Source organism: Sapajus apella, unplaced genomic scaffold (assembly GCF_009761245.1).
Source record: "Sapajus apella isolate SASKATOON/1434 unplaced genomic scaffold, GSC_monkey_1.0 scaffold2, whole genome shotgun sequence".
Taxonomy (NCBI): domain Eukaryota; kingdom Metazoa; phylum Chordata; class Mammalia; order Primates; family Cebidae; genus Sapajus; species Sapajus apella.
This window is the reverse complement of record NW_022436942.1, coordinates 26,747,335-26,765,376: the sequence shown is the minus strand read 5'-3', so window position 1 is coordinate 26,765,376 and position 18,042 is coordinate 26,747,335. Positions and strand designations below refer to the sequence as shown.

The window sequence follows — 18,042 nt, the reverse complement described above, 5'->3', positions numbered from 1 at the left end:
TGGGAAGCTGGGCTGCTCATGGCGGCTAAAGTGATTGTGAGGGAGGCGGAGGAAGCCTCCTGGCTCCCCACCGTGTGTGGAGCTTGGAGTTGTGAGAGGGCTCAGGTCCCTCCCTCCCATGCCTCCTCTGTTCCTGAAGCCTGCCAGGGTGGAGAGGGGCTGGCTGGAGGACACCTCCTCTTCTGCCACCCCCAACCCCCACCCCTCACCTGCTTGCCCACAGCTGCTGCAGAGCCTCCCTGACGAGCTGCGCGCAGACATCGCCATGCACCTGCACAAGGAGGTCCTGCAGCTGCCGCTGTTCGAGGCAGCCAGCCGCGGCTGCCTGCGGGCGCTGTCCCTGGCCCTGCGGCCCGCCTTCTGCACGCCGGGCGAGTACCTCATCCACCAAGGCGATGCCCTGCAGGCCCTCTACTTTGTCTGCTCTGGCTCCATGGAGGTGCTCAAGGGTGGCACCGTGCTCGCCATCCTAGGTTTGTGAGGGTGGGAGAGGGCACAGGGGCACGTGTGTGTGAGACCATGGCCCTGATCTGTGGTGTGTGTGAGACCATGGCCCTGATCTGTGGAAAAGAGAGAGGACTTCCACAGGCCACAGAGAGAAACAGCCAGGGTGGAGTCAGGAGTAGTCATGGAGTCCTGGTTAAAGCTCAGAGAAGACCCAGTGACTGCAAGGTGGCAGTGTAAGGAGTACAGGATCTCACCAGTGTGCCTGGGGCTGAGCAAGTGGAGGACCAGCCTTTGAAAGGAGCCAGTATGGGGGACAGAGGGGAGCTGGCCTTCCTGTCAGGAGGAAAGTCAGAAGCTAGGGATGGAAGTGCTGGGGAGAGTGTCAGGCAGGGCTAAAAAAGGGAGAAACAACTTGTGTTCCCCCAGGAATGGTGAGATGGTACTTTCCTGGGGCAGATCACAGAGCCCAGATGGGTGACAGAGCTCAGTTTCCAAACAGCCAGAGAGAGTTGTTCTGGTGAAATGGTCTACTTCCCTTCTTGGCAAAAGAAGGAGGTGAAAAGGGAAATCACTTCCCTAGATACAGACGAAGACATTGCAGGTGTGGAATGGACACAATAGTGGTGCTGATCACAGGGGCTCACAGCGTTTATAGTAATAAACACATTCTTCCTATTTTGCATAGCAGGAGTCCAAGGTCAGAGAGGTTAATGACCAGCTAGGAATTGACCAACCGGGGTTGGGACCCCATCCACCTGGCTCCAAGTCTCATGCTTCTTACATGGGACTCCTGGGTGTTCTGAGGGAAACCAGGACTGGCAGGGAGGAAGCCATCTCAGGAGGGTTGGCGTGTACCCTAGGCTTTAGGAAAGCACATTCCAGCTCTCAGGGAGACATGGGCCGCGTTTGTGAAAAGCTACTAAAGTGCCGAGCATGGTGGCTCACACCTGTAATCCCAGCACTTTGGGAGGCCGAGGCAGGCCGATCACTTGAAGTCAGGAGTTCAAGACTAGCCTCCCCGGGTGCGGTGGCACGTGTCTGTAGTCCCAGCTATTCGGGAGGCTGAGGCTGGAGGATCTCTTGAGTCCAGGAGTTCTGGGCTGTAGTGCGCTACACTAATCGGGTGTCCACACTAAGTTCGGCATCAATATGGTGACCTCCCGGGAGCGGGGACCACCAGGTTGCCTGAGGAGGGGTGAACCGGCCCAGGTCGGAAACAGAGCAGGTCAAAACTCCCGTGCTGATCAGTAGTGGGATCGCGCCTGTGAATAGCCATTGCACTCCAGCCTGGGCAACATAGCGAGACCCTGTCTCAAAAAAAAAAAAAAAAGACTAGCCTCGCCAACATGGAGAAACCCCATTTCTACTAAAAATACAAAAATTAGCCGGGCATGGTGGTGGGCGCCTGTAATCCAAGCTACTCAGGAGGCTGAGACAGGAGAATCGTTTAAACCCAGGAGATGGAGGTTGCAATGGAGCCGAGATCGTGTCACTGCACTCCAGCCTGGGTGACAGAGTGAAAGTCACTAAGGGGAGCAGAGCTCTGTGGCTGCAAGAGACTACTATCACGGTGACCATAGAGGATGAGGAACATGAGGCCTGCGTGGGTCATCAAGGACTCGTGTATGTGGGGAGGTGGTGACCTGACCACTGCCAACCATATCGAATCCTCAGGCAGCCAAGGCATGTGTAGATTCACTGTGGGGACTGATAAGGCCTAGGGGCTGAGGTTTGTCACTCATCTGGCAATGAACAATCAATCCAAGAAGCAGAAAAGGGCCAGGAAGGTGGCACGGATTTACTAGACGCAGCTACTGTGTGTCCACCCTTCCTCCCTTGAGGAGGATGACCTTCCAACTGGACACAAGAGGGAAAAAATGCCATCGGGGTCTTAGACCCTGAGAGTGGGCTGTTCATAGCCTTTGTTTTACATCTTTCACGAGTCCAGCTTTTGAGCCTAGATACAGTTTATGCCAGCATGAGAAGATAGAGTTATGCCAGTCAAGTGTAGTTGGCATTCCTTGGAGAGATTCCAAAGGGCACAAAGACAGATTTTCACCATTGTAGATGGGTGAATCCAAAGCAGGACTGTTGAGTGAATTATGAAACAGATGGTTTTCAGCCTGGAGCCGAGGAAGTCGTGTGGCTGGGAGCTGGCGCAGGTCCTCTCAGAGCAGCCTTTGCTGGTGCCAGGTACCACGTCTCAGAATAGCCATGTTCACTGTGCAGCACTCAGTGCTGCAAGAATGGCCACAGCCTGTGCCCTGGGCATTTGCCTCCACAATGACCCTAGCACCAGGACTTATGCCACCATTGATCTATCCTGTCACTGCCTATATGTTTTGGGTGAACTACTTCCCTGTTGACTTGGAGGCTCTGGATGCCCTGGTGACTGCCTGGTTCCCCGGCCCCAGTCATGGCCTGGTTCTCTGCTTTGCCTTCATACCCTCTCCCCACCTGCCTTTTTACTCGAACCTCCAAGTTCATCCTGCCCGCTCCCAGCAGCTATGGGTTCTGGCGCCCGCCTCTGTTAATGAACTGCTGGAAGCTAAGCATAGGCAAAGTCCACTGAGAGGAAGGAAGGAGTTTGATGAGCTGCACCTGTAGGACAGTCTCTGGTCCTGAAACTCTGCCCTCGGTCCTGTCGTGTTTCTCATTTTCTCTCCCCTCATGGATGAAGACAAGAAGCACATGCTTATCCTATTTCAGATGCCACAAATGAGAAGATAGTGCATTCCCCAGATGATCACATTGAGATCCAAACAGCTCTCAAAAGGACCCAGAAGGACGGCCTGAAACCAAGAAAATCAAATTTAACAGGGGTGCATTCTTTTTTTTTTTTTTTTTTTTGAGACAGAGTTTTGCTCTTGTTGCCCAGGTTGGAATGCAATGGTATGATCTTGGCTCACTGCAACCTCTGCCTCCTGGGTTCAAGTGATTCTCCCTCCTCAGCCTCCCGAGTAGCTGGGACTACAGGCATGCACCACCATGCCCAGCTAATTTTTGTATTTTTAGTAGAGATGGGGCTTCACCATGTTGGTCACGATTGTCTCGAACTCCTGACTTCAAGTGATCCACCCACCTCAGCTTCCCAATGGGATTACAGGCGTGAGCCACCGCGCCCGGCCTAACAGGGATGCATTCTATACTCAAGTTGGAGCAAAAGTCCGGGAACGTGTAGAGGAGATCTAAGCTCAGTGTGTGCTGCTGGTAGTGTGAGGGCGTCCACGGCAGGGCCATCCTTTTTGAAACACTCTCTAACAGTCTGAACTGCCTGGTGGTGGTTGAGCTGCCTTGAGGGTAGTGAGTGCTCTGCCCAAGCCCAGACTGCGTACCTATCCTTGCTGGAAAGGATTTTTTTTTTTTTTTCTGAGATCAGGTCTCACTCTGTCGCCCAGGCTGGAGTGTGGTGGTGAGATCTCAGCTAACGGCAGCTTTGACCTTCTGGGCTCAAGTGATCCTTCCACCTCAGTCTTCAGAGTAGCTGGAACTACAGGTGCCTGAGGCATAATCTCAGAGATGTTAGCCTGGGTGGGGTGGCAGGGGTGAGGTGGGTGAGATGTGTGTCTTAGAAACAATGAAATAGGGTGTGTCTGTCCGTCTGTCCAGGAACACCACCACACCAAGCTAAATTTTTTTTTTTTTTTTTTTTTTTTTTTGTAGAGATGGGATTTTGCCATGTTGCCCAGGCTGGTCTCAAACTCTTGAGCTCACGTGATCAGTTGCCTTGGACTCCCAAAGTGTTGGGAGCCACTGCACCTAGCGGGAACAATTTATAGGGGGTTCTATCTGGAAGGGAAAGGAAGAAAATGATCTTTTTTTGGTCATCTTTGTATGAGGCACTTTATCTACGTTAACTCTAATTTAGCCTTAACCTGTCCCTGGACAGACACACCCTATTTCATTGATTCTAAGACACATATCTCACCCACCCCACCCCTGCCGCCCCCCCCGGCTGACATCTCTGAGATTAGGCCTCACTCAAGCTCTAATTGATGCCATTTAATACTTGCTGCCAGCCAGGTGGCAGTCTTAACCTGGCTGTGGGAAAACCTCCATTGACCCCTTCTGGTGAGATCAAGAATATTCCCTAGACTAAGTTAAATGCAGCGTATCTTGTAGAGTGGACACAGCTAGGGCAGGAAGGTGAGCCTGGCTGCCTTGCATTTTCACTGTGGCACACGGGGCTCTAATCTGCTGCTTCCAAACACCTGAATCACCTGTGGGACTTAAAAAACAATCAGACCGTGGAGTCTCCTATAGATACTGTAGGTAGAGATGGAGCCTAGGTGTTTGGTCTGACTTTTCCAGGTGATTCTAATCAACAGAGCCAGCTGAGAACCACTAGAGTCTCTCAGGGCTAAAATTCGGGGTTTCCCGCACAGTGCTTTTGATTCTGAATGCGTTTGAGGGCCTGTGTCACAGAGCTCTTTACCCGAAGCCCATGTGGGAGCCAGTGAGACAGGCTACAGGCATCAGGCCATGGCCCAGGCCTCTTTGCTCCTCTCTGTGGTGGCTCCAAGGCTTCTGCCACAGAGGGTCGGCCCAGCCCTGAAGGGAATCTCAGCAGCCTGCAGGCCCCTCTTCTGTCTTCGTGGCTGAGGCTTAGGGCTTGCTGAGCTCTGCTTCCTTTCCCTAGGGAAGGGCGACCTGATCGGCTGTGAGCTGCCCCGACGGGAGCAGGTGGTAAAGGCCAATGCCGATGTGAAGGGGCTGACGTACTGCGTCCTGCAGTGTCTGCAGCTGGCCGGCCTGCACGACAGCCTTGCGCTCTACCCTGAGTTTGCCCCGCGCTTCAGCCGTGGCCTCCGAGGGGAGCTCAGCTACAACCTGGGTGCTGGGGGAGGCTCTGCAGAGGTGAGGAGGCTGAGTATGTGCTGGAGGGGTTGGAGGTGCCAGGGAGCCTGGTGAGGTGGGCAGAGGCTGGGGCTGGTGGAGAGCTGTGTGTAAAGCGTGGCCTGGTATGAAAGCCCCTACCTTGGGCAGGGGTCTACACCCTCTGCCCTTCCACACCCACACGCCCAGCCCAGCATGTGCAACCACCCCTGCTAGCCCTCCTTGGCCTGAGGCACCCTTGCCCAATCCAGAGGAATCTTAGTGAAGGAAGGTGAGGGCACCGGTGCAGGCACACGAAGGGGTGGCTCCAGGGGTCAGGGCTGAGCAGGGCAGGGACGGGCACCAGCCTTCCAGGTTGCTTCTGAAGGGATCCCGGTGGCCCCCTCTGCTTTTTCATGGTGAAACAGGACTGTTCTGAGGGGCTTTTGAATTTTCCTGGATTATGTCACTAATTCCAAACTAGTTTTTAGTGCCCTATCCTCTTGGATAGTTTAGTTAGGCTGAGGGACCTGGTAGAGGGGTGGTGTGTCCGTATGTGGCTAGAATTTCGAGAGGTAGTTAACACCTCCAGGGCTTGGTGGCTTTGTGGTAGCAGCAGAAAAGCAGGTCACCCTTCCTGACTGGGCCTCTTCTGCAGGGTGGCAGACGGCTATTCTAACAAAGACAGCTCATCCCTTCCAGGGGAGATGAAGTCTTGTTAAGGGAGATGAGTGGGACACACTAGTGGCCATATATGCCAATTTCCTATCCCCTACTCTCCCTAGGTGGACACCAGCTCCCTGAGCGGTGACAACACCCTTATGTCCACGCTGGAGGAGAAGGAGACAGATGGGGAGCAGGGCCCCGCGGTCTCCCCAGCCCCAGCTGATGAGCCCTCTAGCCCCCTGCTGTCTCCTGGCTGCACCTCCTCATCATCGGCTGCCAAGCTGCTATCCCCACATCGAACAGCACCCCGGCCTCGTCTAGGTGGTAGAGGGAGGTCAGGCAGGGCAGGGGCTTTGAAGGCTGAGGCTGGCCCCTCTGCTCCCCCACGGGCCCTAGAGGGGCTACGGCTGCCCCCCATGCCATGGAATGTGCCCCCGGATCTGAGCCCCAGGTAAGCAGGCCCTAGGCCCCTATGGCAGAGATGGTGGTGATGAGCCTAAGGCCCTGGGCAGGTGCACCCCACCCTAGGTACCCATCTAGAGCTGTCTTAACTCCCGCCAGCCTGTGTGGGCCAAGCCTGCCTCCTCCAGTAAGCCTTCTGTGGCTCCTTCTTTCCCTTGCTGCCCCACTCCACTGTGTGGTACATGGCACACGCTGCTCTCAACTCGGCATCTCATGCTGCTCAACCTTGGCCCCCATCTAAACCACAAGCACCTAGGGGAAGGGACCCATGTAGGTTTCTCCTGGCTTCCCGGTCAGTTCTGCGCTCCTGTAGCCTGTGTGTATGGACGCTGGGGCAACCCATCCCCTGTGACCCCACAGTGGCTGCCTGTCCACTGATTTGTTGTCCTGGTGCCTGGGTTCACAGGGTAGTAGATGGCATTGAAGACGGCTGTGGCTCCGACCAGCCCAAGTTCTCTTTCCGTGTGGGCCAGTCTGGCCCGGAGTGTAGCAGCAGCCCCTCCCCTGGACCAGGTACCAGAGCCCTGGGATGGGCTAGGTTGGTGGGGCAGCCCCTTTGCCTTGTGAACCTCAAGCACTGTTGGCCTCTGAGCCTTCACTGTTAAGAGATAACTAGCAGATTGCATGGAGGCCATCTCACCCCATCACGCTTCTGTGCTGTGCAGCCAGGCGAGTTTGGTGGTGAAGACCAGCACTTTAATTTTGACACAGCCAGGAGCTGGGTTTAATCCTTGCTCTGTCAGCTTTCTAGCAGTGTGAATTTGGCTTCTCTGGCCCTAGCTTCCTGTCTGTAAAATGGGTTGTTTGTGCTATATAATGTTACTGAAAGCCTTAGCACAATGTCTGGCTAACTGGGGGATAAAGGGCAGGGGAACCAGGGGTGAAAGTGGCTCCAGGCCAGGGAAGTAATGAGCGCCCAGGAATGTCCATTTGCCTGGAGGACAGAGCAAGGGACAGACATAAAGAAAAACTTTTGAGGAGGAGGAGAGTGCTAGGCACTGTGGCTTGAGGGCTGCTGGGCAGTGTTTTCCCTGCCCCTGGAAGTTCAGGCAAGATCCAGCACCTCTGGCAAGGCCAGAAGAGATGATCCGTGGAGTCAGGTCCTCCCAGGTCAATGTGGTCTAACTGGGGCAGGGGCCTGGACCCCACACTGCCTGTCTCCTCTTACTAGCCCTGGCTGATAACCCCATCCTACTACTGCCCACAGAGAGCGGCCTGCTCACTGTCCCCCATGGGCCCAGCGAGGCAAGGAATACAGACACATTGGACAAGCTTCGGCAGGCGGTGGGTGAGGGGCAAGGTGGAGGCGAGCGGGGGGCCAGGGGCAGGCATTCCATGGCTGACTCCATTCTGACCTCGCCTCCTCCCTCCCCGAAGGTGACAGAGCTGTCCGAACAAGTGCTGCAGATGCGGGAAGGACTGCAGTCACTTCGCCAGGCTGTGCAGATTGTTCTGGCACCCCACAGGGAGGGCCCATGCCCTCGGGCATCGGGAGAAGGGCCATACCCAGCCAGCACCTCCGGGCTTCTGCAGCCTCTGTGTGTGGACACTGGGGCATCCTCCTACTGCCTGCAGCCCCCAGCTGGCTCTGTCTTGAGTGGGACTTGGCCCCACCCTCGTCCGGGGCCTCCTCCCCTCATGGCACCCTGGCCCTGGGGTCCCCCCGCGTCTCAGAGCTCCCCCTGGCCTCGAGCCACAGCTTTCTGGACCTCCACCTCAGACTCAGAGCCCCCTGCCTCAGGAGACCTCTGCTCTGAGCCCAGCACCCCTGCCTCCCCTCCTCCTTCTGAGGAAGGGGGTAGAACTGGGCCCCCAGAGCCTGTAAGCCAGGCTGAGGCTACCAGCACTGGAGAGCCCCCACCAGGGTCAGGGGGCCTGGCCTTGCCCTGGGACCCCCACAGCCTGGAGATGGTGCTTATTGGCTGCCACGGCTCTGGCACAGTCCAATGGACCCAGGAAGAAGGCACAGGGGTCTGAATACCAGCCCTAGAACTTAGTGTTGCCAGGCGTGCTGCCATCTGCTGTTCGGCCCAACCTCAGAGTGAAGGAAGGGTAGCAGCCACCCCATGGACTCCATGCTGCCCGCTGGCTTAGGGCAGAAAGCCTGGAAGGGAAGGAGGGCCTGGTTCCTGACTCTCAGAGGGTAGGCTGGAGCCTTGGGCCAGGCCCCTCCTCAGCCTGCTCCTCTGACCTCCCAGTCTCCCTCTGCAGGCTGGGGGCAGAGGCCCGAGGACAAGGAAGGGCTTTGCCATCCCTTGCATGTGCCCCTGCCTCTACCTGTACCCAATTTTTTATATTAAAAAAAAATAAACTACTTTGGAACCTGGTGCTTTTTATTTACAAAAGAAAAATGAGTCTGAAGCTAATCAGCTGGAGACACAGGAGTGAAGGTGGCAATGGGGATAGGGTTGTTTTTAGAGAGAGGAAGAGGGGGAGGGTCTCAGCCTCTGCTGGATTCACAAAGGCCAGCCCTATCCTCCCTCAAAGGCTCAAATCAATGGGCCTGCAGCTGAGCCTCACACTGCCCACTCTGGGCAGGTTTTTCCAGGAGCCTGAGTTCCCAGCTCAAGGGGGCTGGAGTGGCAGGGGAAACAGGCCAGAGAGGGCCCAGGGGTCCTGCCACCACTCCTCACTGTGGTGTGATCTTGGCAGCCTCGGCCCTGATGAGGGCAATGAGGTCCTGGTTGATGAGGAAGACGAATCGCAGGCTGGCGATCTGGGTGGGAGACAAAGGTGGCTTAAGACAGAGGTGGGACCAGGGCCAGGCTGGTATACTGGCTCACCAAGCCCAGGTCTCATCCTGGCCTTCCCACCTTCTCCCCGGCTCACCTCCACCACAGAGTTGTTGCTGAGGCGCCATTTGGAGCCACACAGCACCGGCCGTCCATCAATGTAGATGGGCCGTCGACCCTCATTGGCAATGAAGAAATCACCATTGTTCTTCAGCTTGATGACACCTGTGGAAGTAGAAAGGAAAAAAGGATGATGGGATGGGGAGAGGCCAGAGCAAGCCAGGAGCCTCCACGGACCAACTCTACTTCCTGCAGACACCAAGGAACCCCTACCCCAGGTGGGCCATGAGGGTCCCCATGGACACCAAGCCCCAGGGCTAGAAAGGACAGCGAGAGGCTAGGAGGGACATCCTCACACTGCTTCTTGCTAAGGCAGGGAGTTAGGGATACCTTGTTTCCGGGAGATCTTCCAGGCAGGACCCTCCAGAGACAGGTCCACATCAATCTGGTTATCCTTGGTTGCTCTGCCCAGGGTGATCTGGGGAAATGGGGCAGGTGAGGGCTGGGACCTGAAGAATGCGGGGGAGTAGGTCTATGCAGGCCAGAGAAAGATGAGAACGCAAGGACAACACAGAGAAAGGCAGTGGCAGAGGAAGCAGGCCTAGGAAGGGTGGGGATGGGGAGGGCCTGCCTCACCTCTCGCGAGCGCATCAGGTACCGCACCATGCGGCCCCGCAGCACTGCCAGTGTCTGGTTGTCAAAGTCCGGAGAGCTCATGCCTGGGGAAAAAGGGGATGTGGAAGAGCCTACCCTTGAGGCCAGAATGGAAGGCAGGGAAGCAGGGCAAGGTTTATAAGGGAAGGGAGTCGGGGCCTGGAAGGGAGTCACAGCCAGGCAGCAACAGGGGCACAGGCTGGCGTGAAGGATGTTGAAGAGTGAGCCTTCTGGTCCCCTGTCCTCCTCACCTGTGATGCTGTCCACTAGCACCTGCCACTTATGCAGTTCCTGTTCCAGCTGCCGAATCTCTCGCTTCTGGCGCCGGTCAGCCACCATCAGCTCTGGGGTGAGGTGGGGTGGTAAGGAGGAGTGCTCTGAGGCCACCAGCACCTTGTACTGGTCCTCTTGATTCTGGTAGGAGGTTCCATCCCCTCACTGCCCCATCAGGCCACACTTACCATGTTCCAGGACCTCATCTCGCATGTCTCTGAGGGGCAAGAGAAGGAAAATTTAGGTCCACTTTTAACTTGCCTGCTACTTGGCTCATTAGGGCATCCCTGAGCCCCTTTAGCCAAGCGGCCTGGAGGTATGCTCCAGTATACCTCCAAGCAGCCCAGATGCCTAGAGAATGTTTCATACCTATTGGCCAAACATCAATAGCTATGATGGGAGCCCAAGGGCTGGGGCCGGGCAGCCTGGGGCGCTCTACCCGACAGGAGTGACTCAGCTCTCTCCACCCCTTCCTGTGTCCCCAGCCACTCACTTGAGCTTATTGTCATCAATCAGGTCCTCTGCATCAGAGAAGTTCAGCACTTGGTCCCCTTTGGGCAGTGGCTGCACTGAACAAAGGACAGAGGCAGCGTGAGCACCAAGCGTCCTGCTGAAGCCCACGCTGCTGAGGGACCCCTGAGCCAAGTGGGCCAACTGCAACTATGCCCGGTGGAGAGCCCAGCCCCGGTGAGGGCGCCCATACCAGATTAGGCTGGGCTCTCATGGGGCACAAAGCATCTTTAGACTTAGCTAAGGGTACAGGTGGTTCTAGAAAGGGAAGGAAATTTAAATTGATCTTTTGTATGGGCTTCTCTATGTGCAAACGGCTTGATTACACAGCCTTGAACTAAGCAGGGGAGGCACTACCATTAGCTCCATTTTACAAGTGAGGAAACAGACACAGGAGGGGTGTTAAACTACGTGACCCTAGTTTGGGACGGAGCCAGGATTCAGATCCTGTTCTCTCGATTCAAAATCTCAACTTCTCCTTCCATCACATCATATGCTCTCCAGCACATCCTGCCATGCTGTGAGGGGCTGGGAGGCACATGCCAGCCAGGTTCCACTGAGAAAGTATGTGCTGATGAGGTGCTGCCCCACCTTAAGCCAATGTGGTCTTGATCTGGGGTCATGACGTGCTAATAGGTCATGGATAGGATAATGAGCATCAGAACCCATCAGATATGCTCAGGATAAATACTGTTTCATGAAAGTCTTTCCGTTTTTCTGGCCAAAATGTGAAAGGGAGTTGGGCACAGTGGTGTATGCCCACAGCACTAATCAGAGCCTGAGGCAAGAAGATCTCTTGAGCCCAGAATTCAAGTCCAGCTGGGCAACACAGCAAGACCCTGTCTCTTAAAAATAAAATAAAAGGATTAAGGCCCCTCAAATCTGAAAACCTCTGCTTTTCAGCCGGCCATTCCCAGGGCTGCAGGGTGCGTGCTGTAGCAGCTAGTGGCCATGCAACTGTCAACTGAGAAAGTGAGGGGGAGTGTGTAGGGGGCACAGATGCTCCTCTTCCTCCCCGAGGTGAGACTGTTTGGGGGGGGAATTGGGTCCGTCACCCCCAACAAGTCCCTCCCCACCAGAGCTGCCTGAGTCCCACCAATCCCATGTTCAGCTGACTTGACTGACAGCTAGGCAGTGTGTACTGCCCTGTTCCTAGGGGCTCCTAGCTCTAAAGGGCAAAGGAGAAATCAAATCCTCATATATAAAAACTTGAATAAATAAAACTTTCATGATAAGGCTTTTAGTTAACAAAGATATTTACACAAAATAACTTTCAAAATAGTGACAAAGAAGCTAGCTTTAGCAGCAAAAATAAGTTATCCAGTCAGTATCTGTTCTCTCTGCGGGAATTCTATGATAACTGAGTCTGAGGAAGAGGCAGAATTTTGGAAGCTGCGGGAATAAACAGGACTGCTCCCTGGGCCACTAAAACCAGAGGCCCTTAGGAATGGAAGATCGGGCCACCCTCTGATAAGATTTCCTAAAATGCTCCTGCAGGAATATTTTTTCCTAAGCAGAAGCTGTAGGACCCCTGGTAGTGAGATGATGGGTACTACTGAAGCTTCATGTTCAAACTGTGTGAAAAACTACATAGAAAGCAATGGGCAGTACTTTTAGAAAGTGAGCATGCACTTGTACTATGGAAATCAGAAACCGAATCACAAGCCTCACTGGGGAGTTCCTCCAATTTCATCACACTGCTTTCCTACTCCTGCCACCAGGAGAGTGAGTGCTCTGCTGGTGAGGAGAGAAAGCAGGGAACAGTGTGGCCCTTGGGGAAAGGGAGAGACAGATGGACTAGGTGTGAAGTCCCAGTGGGGATTTATGAAGGCCTGAGGGCAGCTGGACAGCACTGACGGCCTAGTGGGAACAGAAAAGGAAGAAGGAAGACAGAGGGAAGAACAGAGAGAGGCAAAGGGCAGAAAAACTCAGAAAAAGTCGCTATTACCTTTAGAGTGGAAAACAAAGCGAAGGGTGGCAGGGAAGTGGACTTTCTTATTTTGCTCATGTTTGAATGTTATCCATAAGAAATATATTAATGTGTTACTTATGTAAGGATAAATATATCATAAAAAACAAAAGACAAGAAGTGGTAGATAACTCCACTACCTGGACTTTTTGCCCAAGATTCCAGGCAACGTTGGCTACTCTTACCATGATGCTGAAGACACTTCCAGCCACTTTCTCTCCCTCTGGAAAGGAGTAGTTTTTGTTGCAAAATGAGGTGAACAAGACACTACAGCTCACTGAGGAATTTCTTACAGGGCACTTGAAGGCAGCTGTGTCCACAGTACTTGAGACACACACACACGTGCACGTGCATACACCCCCGTTCTGCCAGCTCCTGCGGTGTTACCTGTCTGGTCCTCCAGCAGGTAATACTGCTTCATGAGCTGCCAGTGGGCCTGCAGGGCCTTGGCGGTACGGGCCAAGTAGAAGGCATCAGGGTGTCTGTGTAGCAGGTCCTGGAAGGTCTCCAAGGTGGGCTGGCTGGTCTGGAGGGCAAGAAACATTCTCTAGGCATCTGGGCTTTTTCACACGTCTCTGCTTTACCATCTTTACCTTTTACCCCAGCACCCCTGAGGAGCTGGAAGAAGCAAGAGAGTCACCTAGGGAGTCAGGCTTGGCTCCTCCTGAGGCCCCTGTCGCAAAGGCCCCTGCAGATGTGCACGAGTGTGCATGTGCACACATCCAGACAGTGGGTGGGAAGCTCCCCACATCAGTGGTTTTCTAGGTGGTCCAGCTCTCCCTGTGCCCTGATCCTCCACCCTTCCCAGCACTCAGCCTTACCGATCCCACTTTACTCAGCAGCTGCTCCTCAGCCTTGCTGAAAAGGGCTTTGCTCTGGATGGCTGCAATCGCCTCTGGGTGCAGCTGCCTCATGGCCTGACAGGCCAACCTGGACACAGGAAGAAACAGAGGGGAGGGCTGAAGAAAGGGTGTCAAGCAATCTGCAGTTTATATTTCCCCTGAACCTGCAGGCCTTTGACATCCAGAACCTAGAGGCCAGGCCCTCATTAGGAAGGGCCTCAGGTTTAGCAGATGACCTGTGGCTCTGTAGGTCTGTCAAGTGAATGAACAGCCAACTCAGAAAACGGAGGCTCCTATGTCCCCCAGCAGACCCAGTCCTGAGGCAGAGACTCGGACCAGCTGCTGCTCCCTCCAACTCCTTCCTCCTTACTTGGCCAAAGCTGCCACCCTTGAGCCACTGCCTACCACCTCCTCTTTCCAAGCTGAGCCCAGCCCATTTCCTGGTATATCAGAACTGTGGCTACAACTTAAGTGGTGCCAGGGTCTGTGGAGAAGATGGGGGTTTAGCATCCAACCAAGCTCTGAAGACATTAAACTAAGTGGCTGAGGAGGAGGAAGTGTGTGTTGCATGTGTACCTGAGTTTATTTGGAAGCCTGGCTACTGGAGCTAGAAGGGGGCTTGGTGTTCTTCTATTCAACTCCCCCTTGTTAGGAGGGAGAAACTGTACGTCAGTGTGGAAAGGCTAGGAGGTGACCCACCCAAAGCCACAATGCACACAGTGAGCTCCTGGCACTCATTTTAGTCTTCTCTCCCATGCTCCTCCCTCTGCCTTCAGACTCCCTTGCCTGGAGGCAGGAAGAAACCTCTCTTTGAAGGCTCTCAGGGCTCAGTATCACCCTAAGGAGCCTCCAGGAGTCCTGCCTCCCACACCCCTCATGGGGCCTTGCTACAGTTCCCTCTGCTCCAGGACCCACATTTTGGTGTCCCTAGTACCTCCCCACTGCTGGAACCAGCTACCACTCACTTGGAGATGACAGGATCGTAGAGCAGAGCGTACCAGCGCTCCTGGACTTCCCGAAGAGTGAAGCGGCAGCTGAACTTCACACCCAGATGGACAGATGTCAGGTCGTTGGTCTGCAAGGCCCCAGAGGGTTTGCTCCAGCCTTGGAGCTGGGAAGAACCCTTCGTTGCCACCCATGGGGCCCTGTTGGGCTAGTGTTGGGGCTGGGAACTGGAGGCTGCGGGAAAGGGGGATACTAAGCCTATGGTGGGAGGCACTACCTGCAGCACAGCATTGATGAGCAGGAGGTCATCTGCAGGCTTCCAGCGGCCCAGATCCTTGGTCACCTGAAGTGGCTGTTTACTCTTCTTCACACGCTTGGTGAGTCCAGGGGCTGGGGCTGGGCTGGGTGGCACAGGAGTGCTGGGGGCTTTGGATACCTGGGCAGAGGACAGGAATAAACCAAGCTCAAAGCCAGCATCTAGTCAGCTGGGGCTTCATGACTAGACTTTCACATACTCTGTGGCAGTGGCAGCCCCAGCACCAGCCCCAGCCCACAACATGAAGCACAGGAAAGGAGCTCAGCTTTCTAATACCCACCCCCATCCCACCAAGTTACTTCCACATAGTCCTTGACCACAGGGGGTCTTCTCTTTGCTGGTGGTACCCCTAACCCCAGAGTGAAAGGTGGATGGAGAGGATACTGGGAAATCACTCTTGCTGGTGCAGTGTCTAGGGCCACAGCAATGCCACCTGGGAGTTATTTTTACACTCTGCAATGCTGGGAACAGGCTGTCTGCTCCCAGAATAGATGTATGCTCCATGCCTCCCACACGGAATGTGATACAGGATGCATTGGCAGGGTTGGGGGTGGGGGCTGCAGCAAGAAATGGGGAGTAGCGAGGGATGGGTTCCCAGGAAAGAGGCATCTGAGATGAGGGCTGAGGCAGCTTGGTCATCTCACCAGCCTCCTCTGCAGGGCTCTTGGCAGCTGGCAAAGGTTCTGGGGAAACATGAAATCTGGCACTACCTCCCCTCCCATCCCCTAAGTCTCCCAATCCCTCACCTTCTTCTTCTCACTGGAGGAGGGTTCACTCCCTGAACAGCGCCCTGGTTCCACGCCACTGGCCCCCTTTGCCCGGGTAGAGGACTTTGCCAGGCTGCTCTCCACCAGCTCATCATCGAACTTCTTCCTCTTGATGAACCTGTAAAGGGTCCTGCCCAGTGAACACTCCTTACCCCACCCTGGTGCCCATTCACACACACCCAGCCCCCAAAACACACCACATGCCCAGTAGGGTGCTAGCTGCTCCAGCCTACTTTCACTTTACACCACAGCCTGGCTCAGTGGCCATAGAACTGCTACACTCCAGCCCTCTGAGACGACGGGATCACACCACAAGGACTTCATGTCAGAGACCTAAGATCTGCCTCCCCTGCCCCAGAAAGATTTAGGGACAGGAAAAGCACAAGGCTCTGCCAATACTAAGGTCCCAGAGGGACTCAGGCAGCCATTCCCAAAAGAGGTGGAGGCATGTGGCACTTAACGCCACAGACCTTCTATCCTTTCCCAGTTCCTGGCTCTTTGAACCCTTACTACCTGGAGGAGCTTCTCCGTTTAGGGATGGTGCCCAAGGCCTGGGAGGAGGCTCGCTTCTGCCCTGCCAGTGACTCCTCATCCTCTGAGCGGCTGGCAGTGCCTGATGCCATCAGGGATGAATCTAGCAGCCCCTGAGAATCTGGAAAGAGAGAAATGGTGGATTCGGGCCTCCCAAGAGCCTAGGGCCTCTGCAGATGGGACTCCTCCCAGCCCCCTCCCCTGCCTCTTTGACATTTGAGGTTTTAAGGTAGAGTTCCTTGGCCATCCAGATCCCATCTGGGCTCAGACCTGGCCCAGACCTTCCACGCTGGGCAGTTCCCCCGGTGCCACGTGTCATGTCGTGCAGCACATGGTGCTCAGGTCAGACTGGTGATGCCGACACACTGGGCTCTGGGCATAACTGCTCCCTCTGCCATCAAAATGCAGCCATGCCAAAGAGCAGCAGCTCAACAGCAAGTCAGTCAATTGTGGCTCTGCCGACAGGTACATGGGTGGTGCTGGCCCAGGGGGAGGTGGCAAGGCCTAGCCAGGACCGAAAGACACACATGCCAGGCACAGGGTGGAATCAGCAGATGCTTGGCACCCGGGCATTTGGGGAGCTGTCCCAGCCTCATACTACCTTTGTCCATCCTCTTACAGTCCCAAAGCCACTGGTTCCAAACCACAGGGCTAGGAGGAAGGGTCCCACGGGTTCATCCAAGAATTCTGACCAGGTGAGCTTAAAGGCTGAGAGGAGATTCTGCAAAGGAGAAATGAGGCTCCCTGAGGCTCAGATTTCCAACTGGCCAGCCTCACTTCCTTATACTGGCTGAGGTCCCTCAGGGTCCCATAAGCCAAGACACAAGGAGAGGAAAGAGGCATACGGCCCTCCTCTGCCAATATTAGCCTTATATGTATCACTCTTGTGAAGGTCACTGGCACCTTTCAGAGTATGATAAAAGCTATGGACTCCAGAAAACTGTGCAAACACATACTATTTTAGGGGGTTCACGGATCCTCTAATTCTACTGGTATCTCCTAGGTTAAGGGTCTTGACTATAAACTAAGTAAGAGACAAGGGATTCCTTAGCCCACTCTTTCTTTACTTCAGCTGCCCACTCAGCTCAGTAGCACCAGCCTTCCCCGCCCAGACCAAAGCAGGGAAAAGGAAAGGGAGCCAAAACTCCAACCAGTCCATCTTGTTGGTTTTGTTGTTGTTGTGGTTGATTTTTTACTTGCGGTTTTTACTGAAGATTTAGTTCGTGGTGTTTCCATGAGATACCATCTCGTGGAAACCAAAAACGACTGTCTGGGAACTGCGTGATTATCAACTACCCTATGCCTCCACAATCCCTGGAGAACCCAGGTATTGGATTTTCTCGGGGCGCTCCTCCCATGGGTCCCGGCTCCTTCTGACCAGGGTGGCTCTTAGCGCAATGTTCTAGGCCTGCGCTAAGAGGCTCCCCAGGTGAGCCTGTCGCTCTCCGCTCCATAGGCTACGGCTGGGAATCTTGATATCTGAGGATAAGGCGAAGGAGCCCGAGCTTGCCGGCAAACTGAGGTAGGGTCTGTGCCCCCTTCCTTCCCTGGCTCTCCGCCCCTCGTTCTCCCCTGAGTGCACACCCAAGGTGGGGGATCAGTCCATGTCTGTCTCAAGAACTCGAGGTAGGAGCAGTGATGAAGTCACCTCTGCAACTCAAAGCAGAGCACCAAATAACCTTGGTTTGAGACCCACAGGCTCGTGGCTGGGGAAGTGGGGGTCAACTCGCAAGCCCATTCTCACCCCACACGCTCCTTGCCTTTGCGCATGCGTAACACCTCGAGCCAGCTTCTAACCCTGTCGGCCCACGCATGCGCAGCTTTTCGGGGCGCCACTGGGGCGGGGCCCCAAACCTGGGGGGGTCGTCCCCGGCGGCACTCTGGAAAACTCCATTTCACCCCCAACTCCTCTAAGAACCCTCAGAGGCGAACCGCGAGGTCTCACCATTCCTAGACTGCCAGCTCCAACAATTTCTCCGCGGCGACGGTAGCAGCCGCAGGGCCAAAGCCGGCTTCCGTGAGGTACATCTACTTCCGGGTTACGAACCAGGGG

General features: G+C 54.9%; 2 protein-coding genes across 7 annotated transcripts in view; one reads left to right on the top strand and one right to left on the bottom strand.

Moving 5' to 3' along the window:
* The window catches only part of KCNH3 (potassium voltage-gated channel subfamily H member 3), a 19,703-nt gene extending 10,990 nt beyond the window's left edge, over positions 1-8,713 (top strand). For all 4 annotated transcript variants that reach the window (XM_032294199.1, XM_032294208.1, XM_032294215.1 and 1 more), the window contains 6 exons: positions 224-473; positions 5,087-5,304; positions 6,048-6,379; positions 6,797-6,903; positions 7,598-7,674; positions 7,768-8,713. In XM_032294199.1, the coding sequence (XP_032150090.1) occupies positions 224-473; positions 5,087-5,304; positions 6,048-6,379; positions 6,797-6,903; positions 7,598-7,674; positions 7,768-8,367 (1,584 nt within the window). In that variant the 3' untranslated portion in view covers positions 8,368-8,713. The remainder of the gene's footprint in view (positions 1-223; positions 474-5,086; positions 5,305-6,047; positions 6,380-6,796; positions 6,904-7,597; positions 7,675-7,767) is intronic.
* MCRS1 (microspherule protein 1) lies at positions 8,703-18,042 on the bottom strand. 3 transcript variants are annotated; one of them, XM_032294342.1, is made up of 16 exons: positions 17,935-18,042; positions 16,591-16,710; positions 16,260-16,493; positions 15,972-16,110; positions 15,438-15,576; positions 14,653-14,811; positions 14,396-14,505; positions 13,410-13,518; positions 12,976-13,114; positions 10,603-10,678; positions 10,298-10,326; positions 10,088-10,180; positions 9,819-9,901; positions 9,573-9,660; positions 9,220-9,347; positions 8,703-9,106 (listed from the first exon to the last, which is right to left on the bottom strand). In XM_032294342.1, the coding sequence occupies exons 3-16, from the start codon at positions 16,306-16,308 to the stop codon at positions 9,020-9,022; spliced, it is 1,428 nt and encodes a 475-aa protein (XP_032150233.1). In that variant the 5' UTR covers positions 16,309-16,493; positions 16,591-16,710; positions 17,935-18,042; the 3' UTR covers positions 8,703-9,019. The 3 variants fall into 3 exon arrangements, with proteins under 3 accessions (XP_032150233.1, XP_032150238.1, XP_032150244.1); XM_032294347.1 differs by lacking the exon at positions 16,260-16,493; XM_032294353.1 differs by lacking the exons at positions 15,438-15,576; positions 15,972-16,110; positions 16,260-16,493; positions 16,591-16,710; positions 17,935-18,042 and adding an exon at positions 14,991-15,389.

Excerpts from the sequence above, each read along its gene's own strand:
- MCRS1 (XM_032294342.1), bottom strand. The coding sequence starts at position 16,308 with ATGACACGTGGCACCGGGGGAACTGCCCAGCGTGGAAGGTCTGGGCCA. Across the intron at positions 15,577-15,971 it reads AAACGGAGAAGCTCCTCCAG|GTTCATCAAGAGGAAGAAGT; the intron begins GTAGTAAGGGTT and ends GACCCTTTACAG. Across the intron at positions 9,107-9,219 it reads GCAACAACTCTGTGGTGGAG|ATCGCCAGCCTGCGATTCGT; the intron begins GTGAGCCGGGGA and ends TCTCCCACCCAG.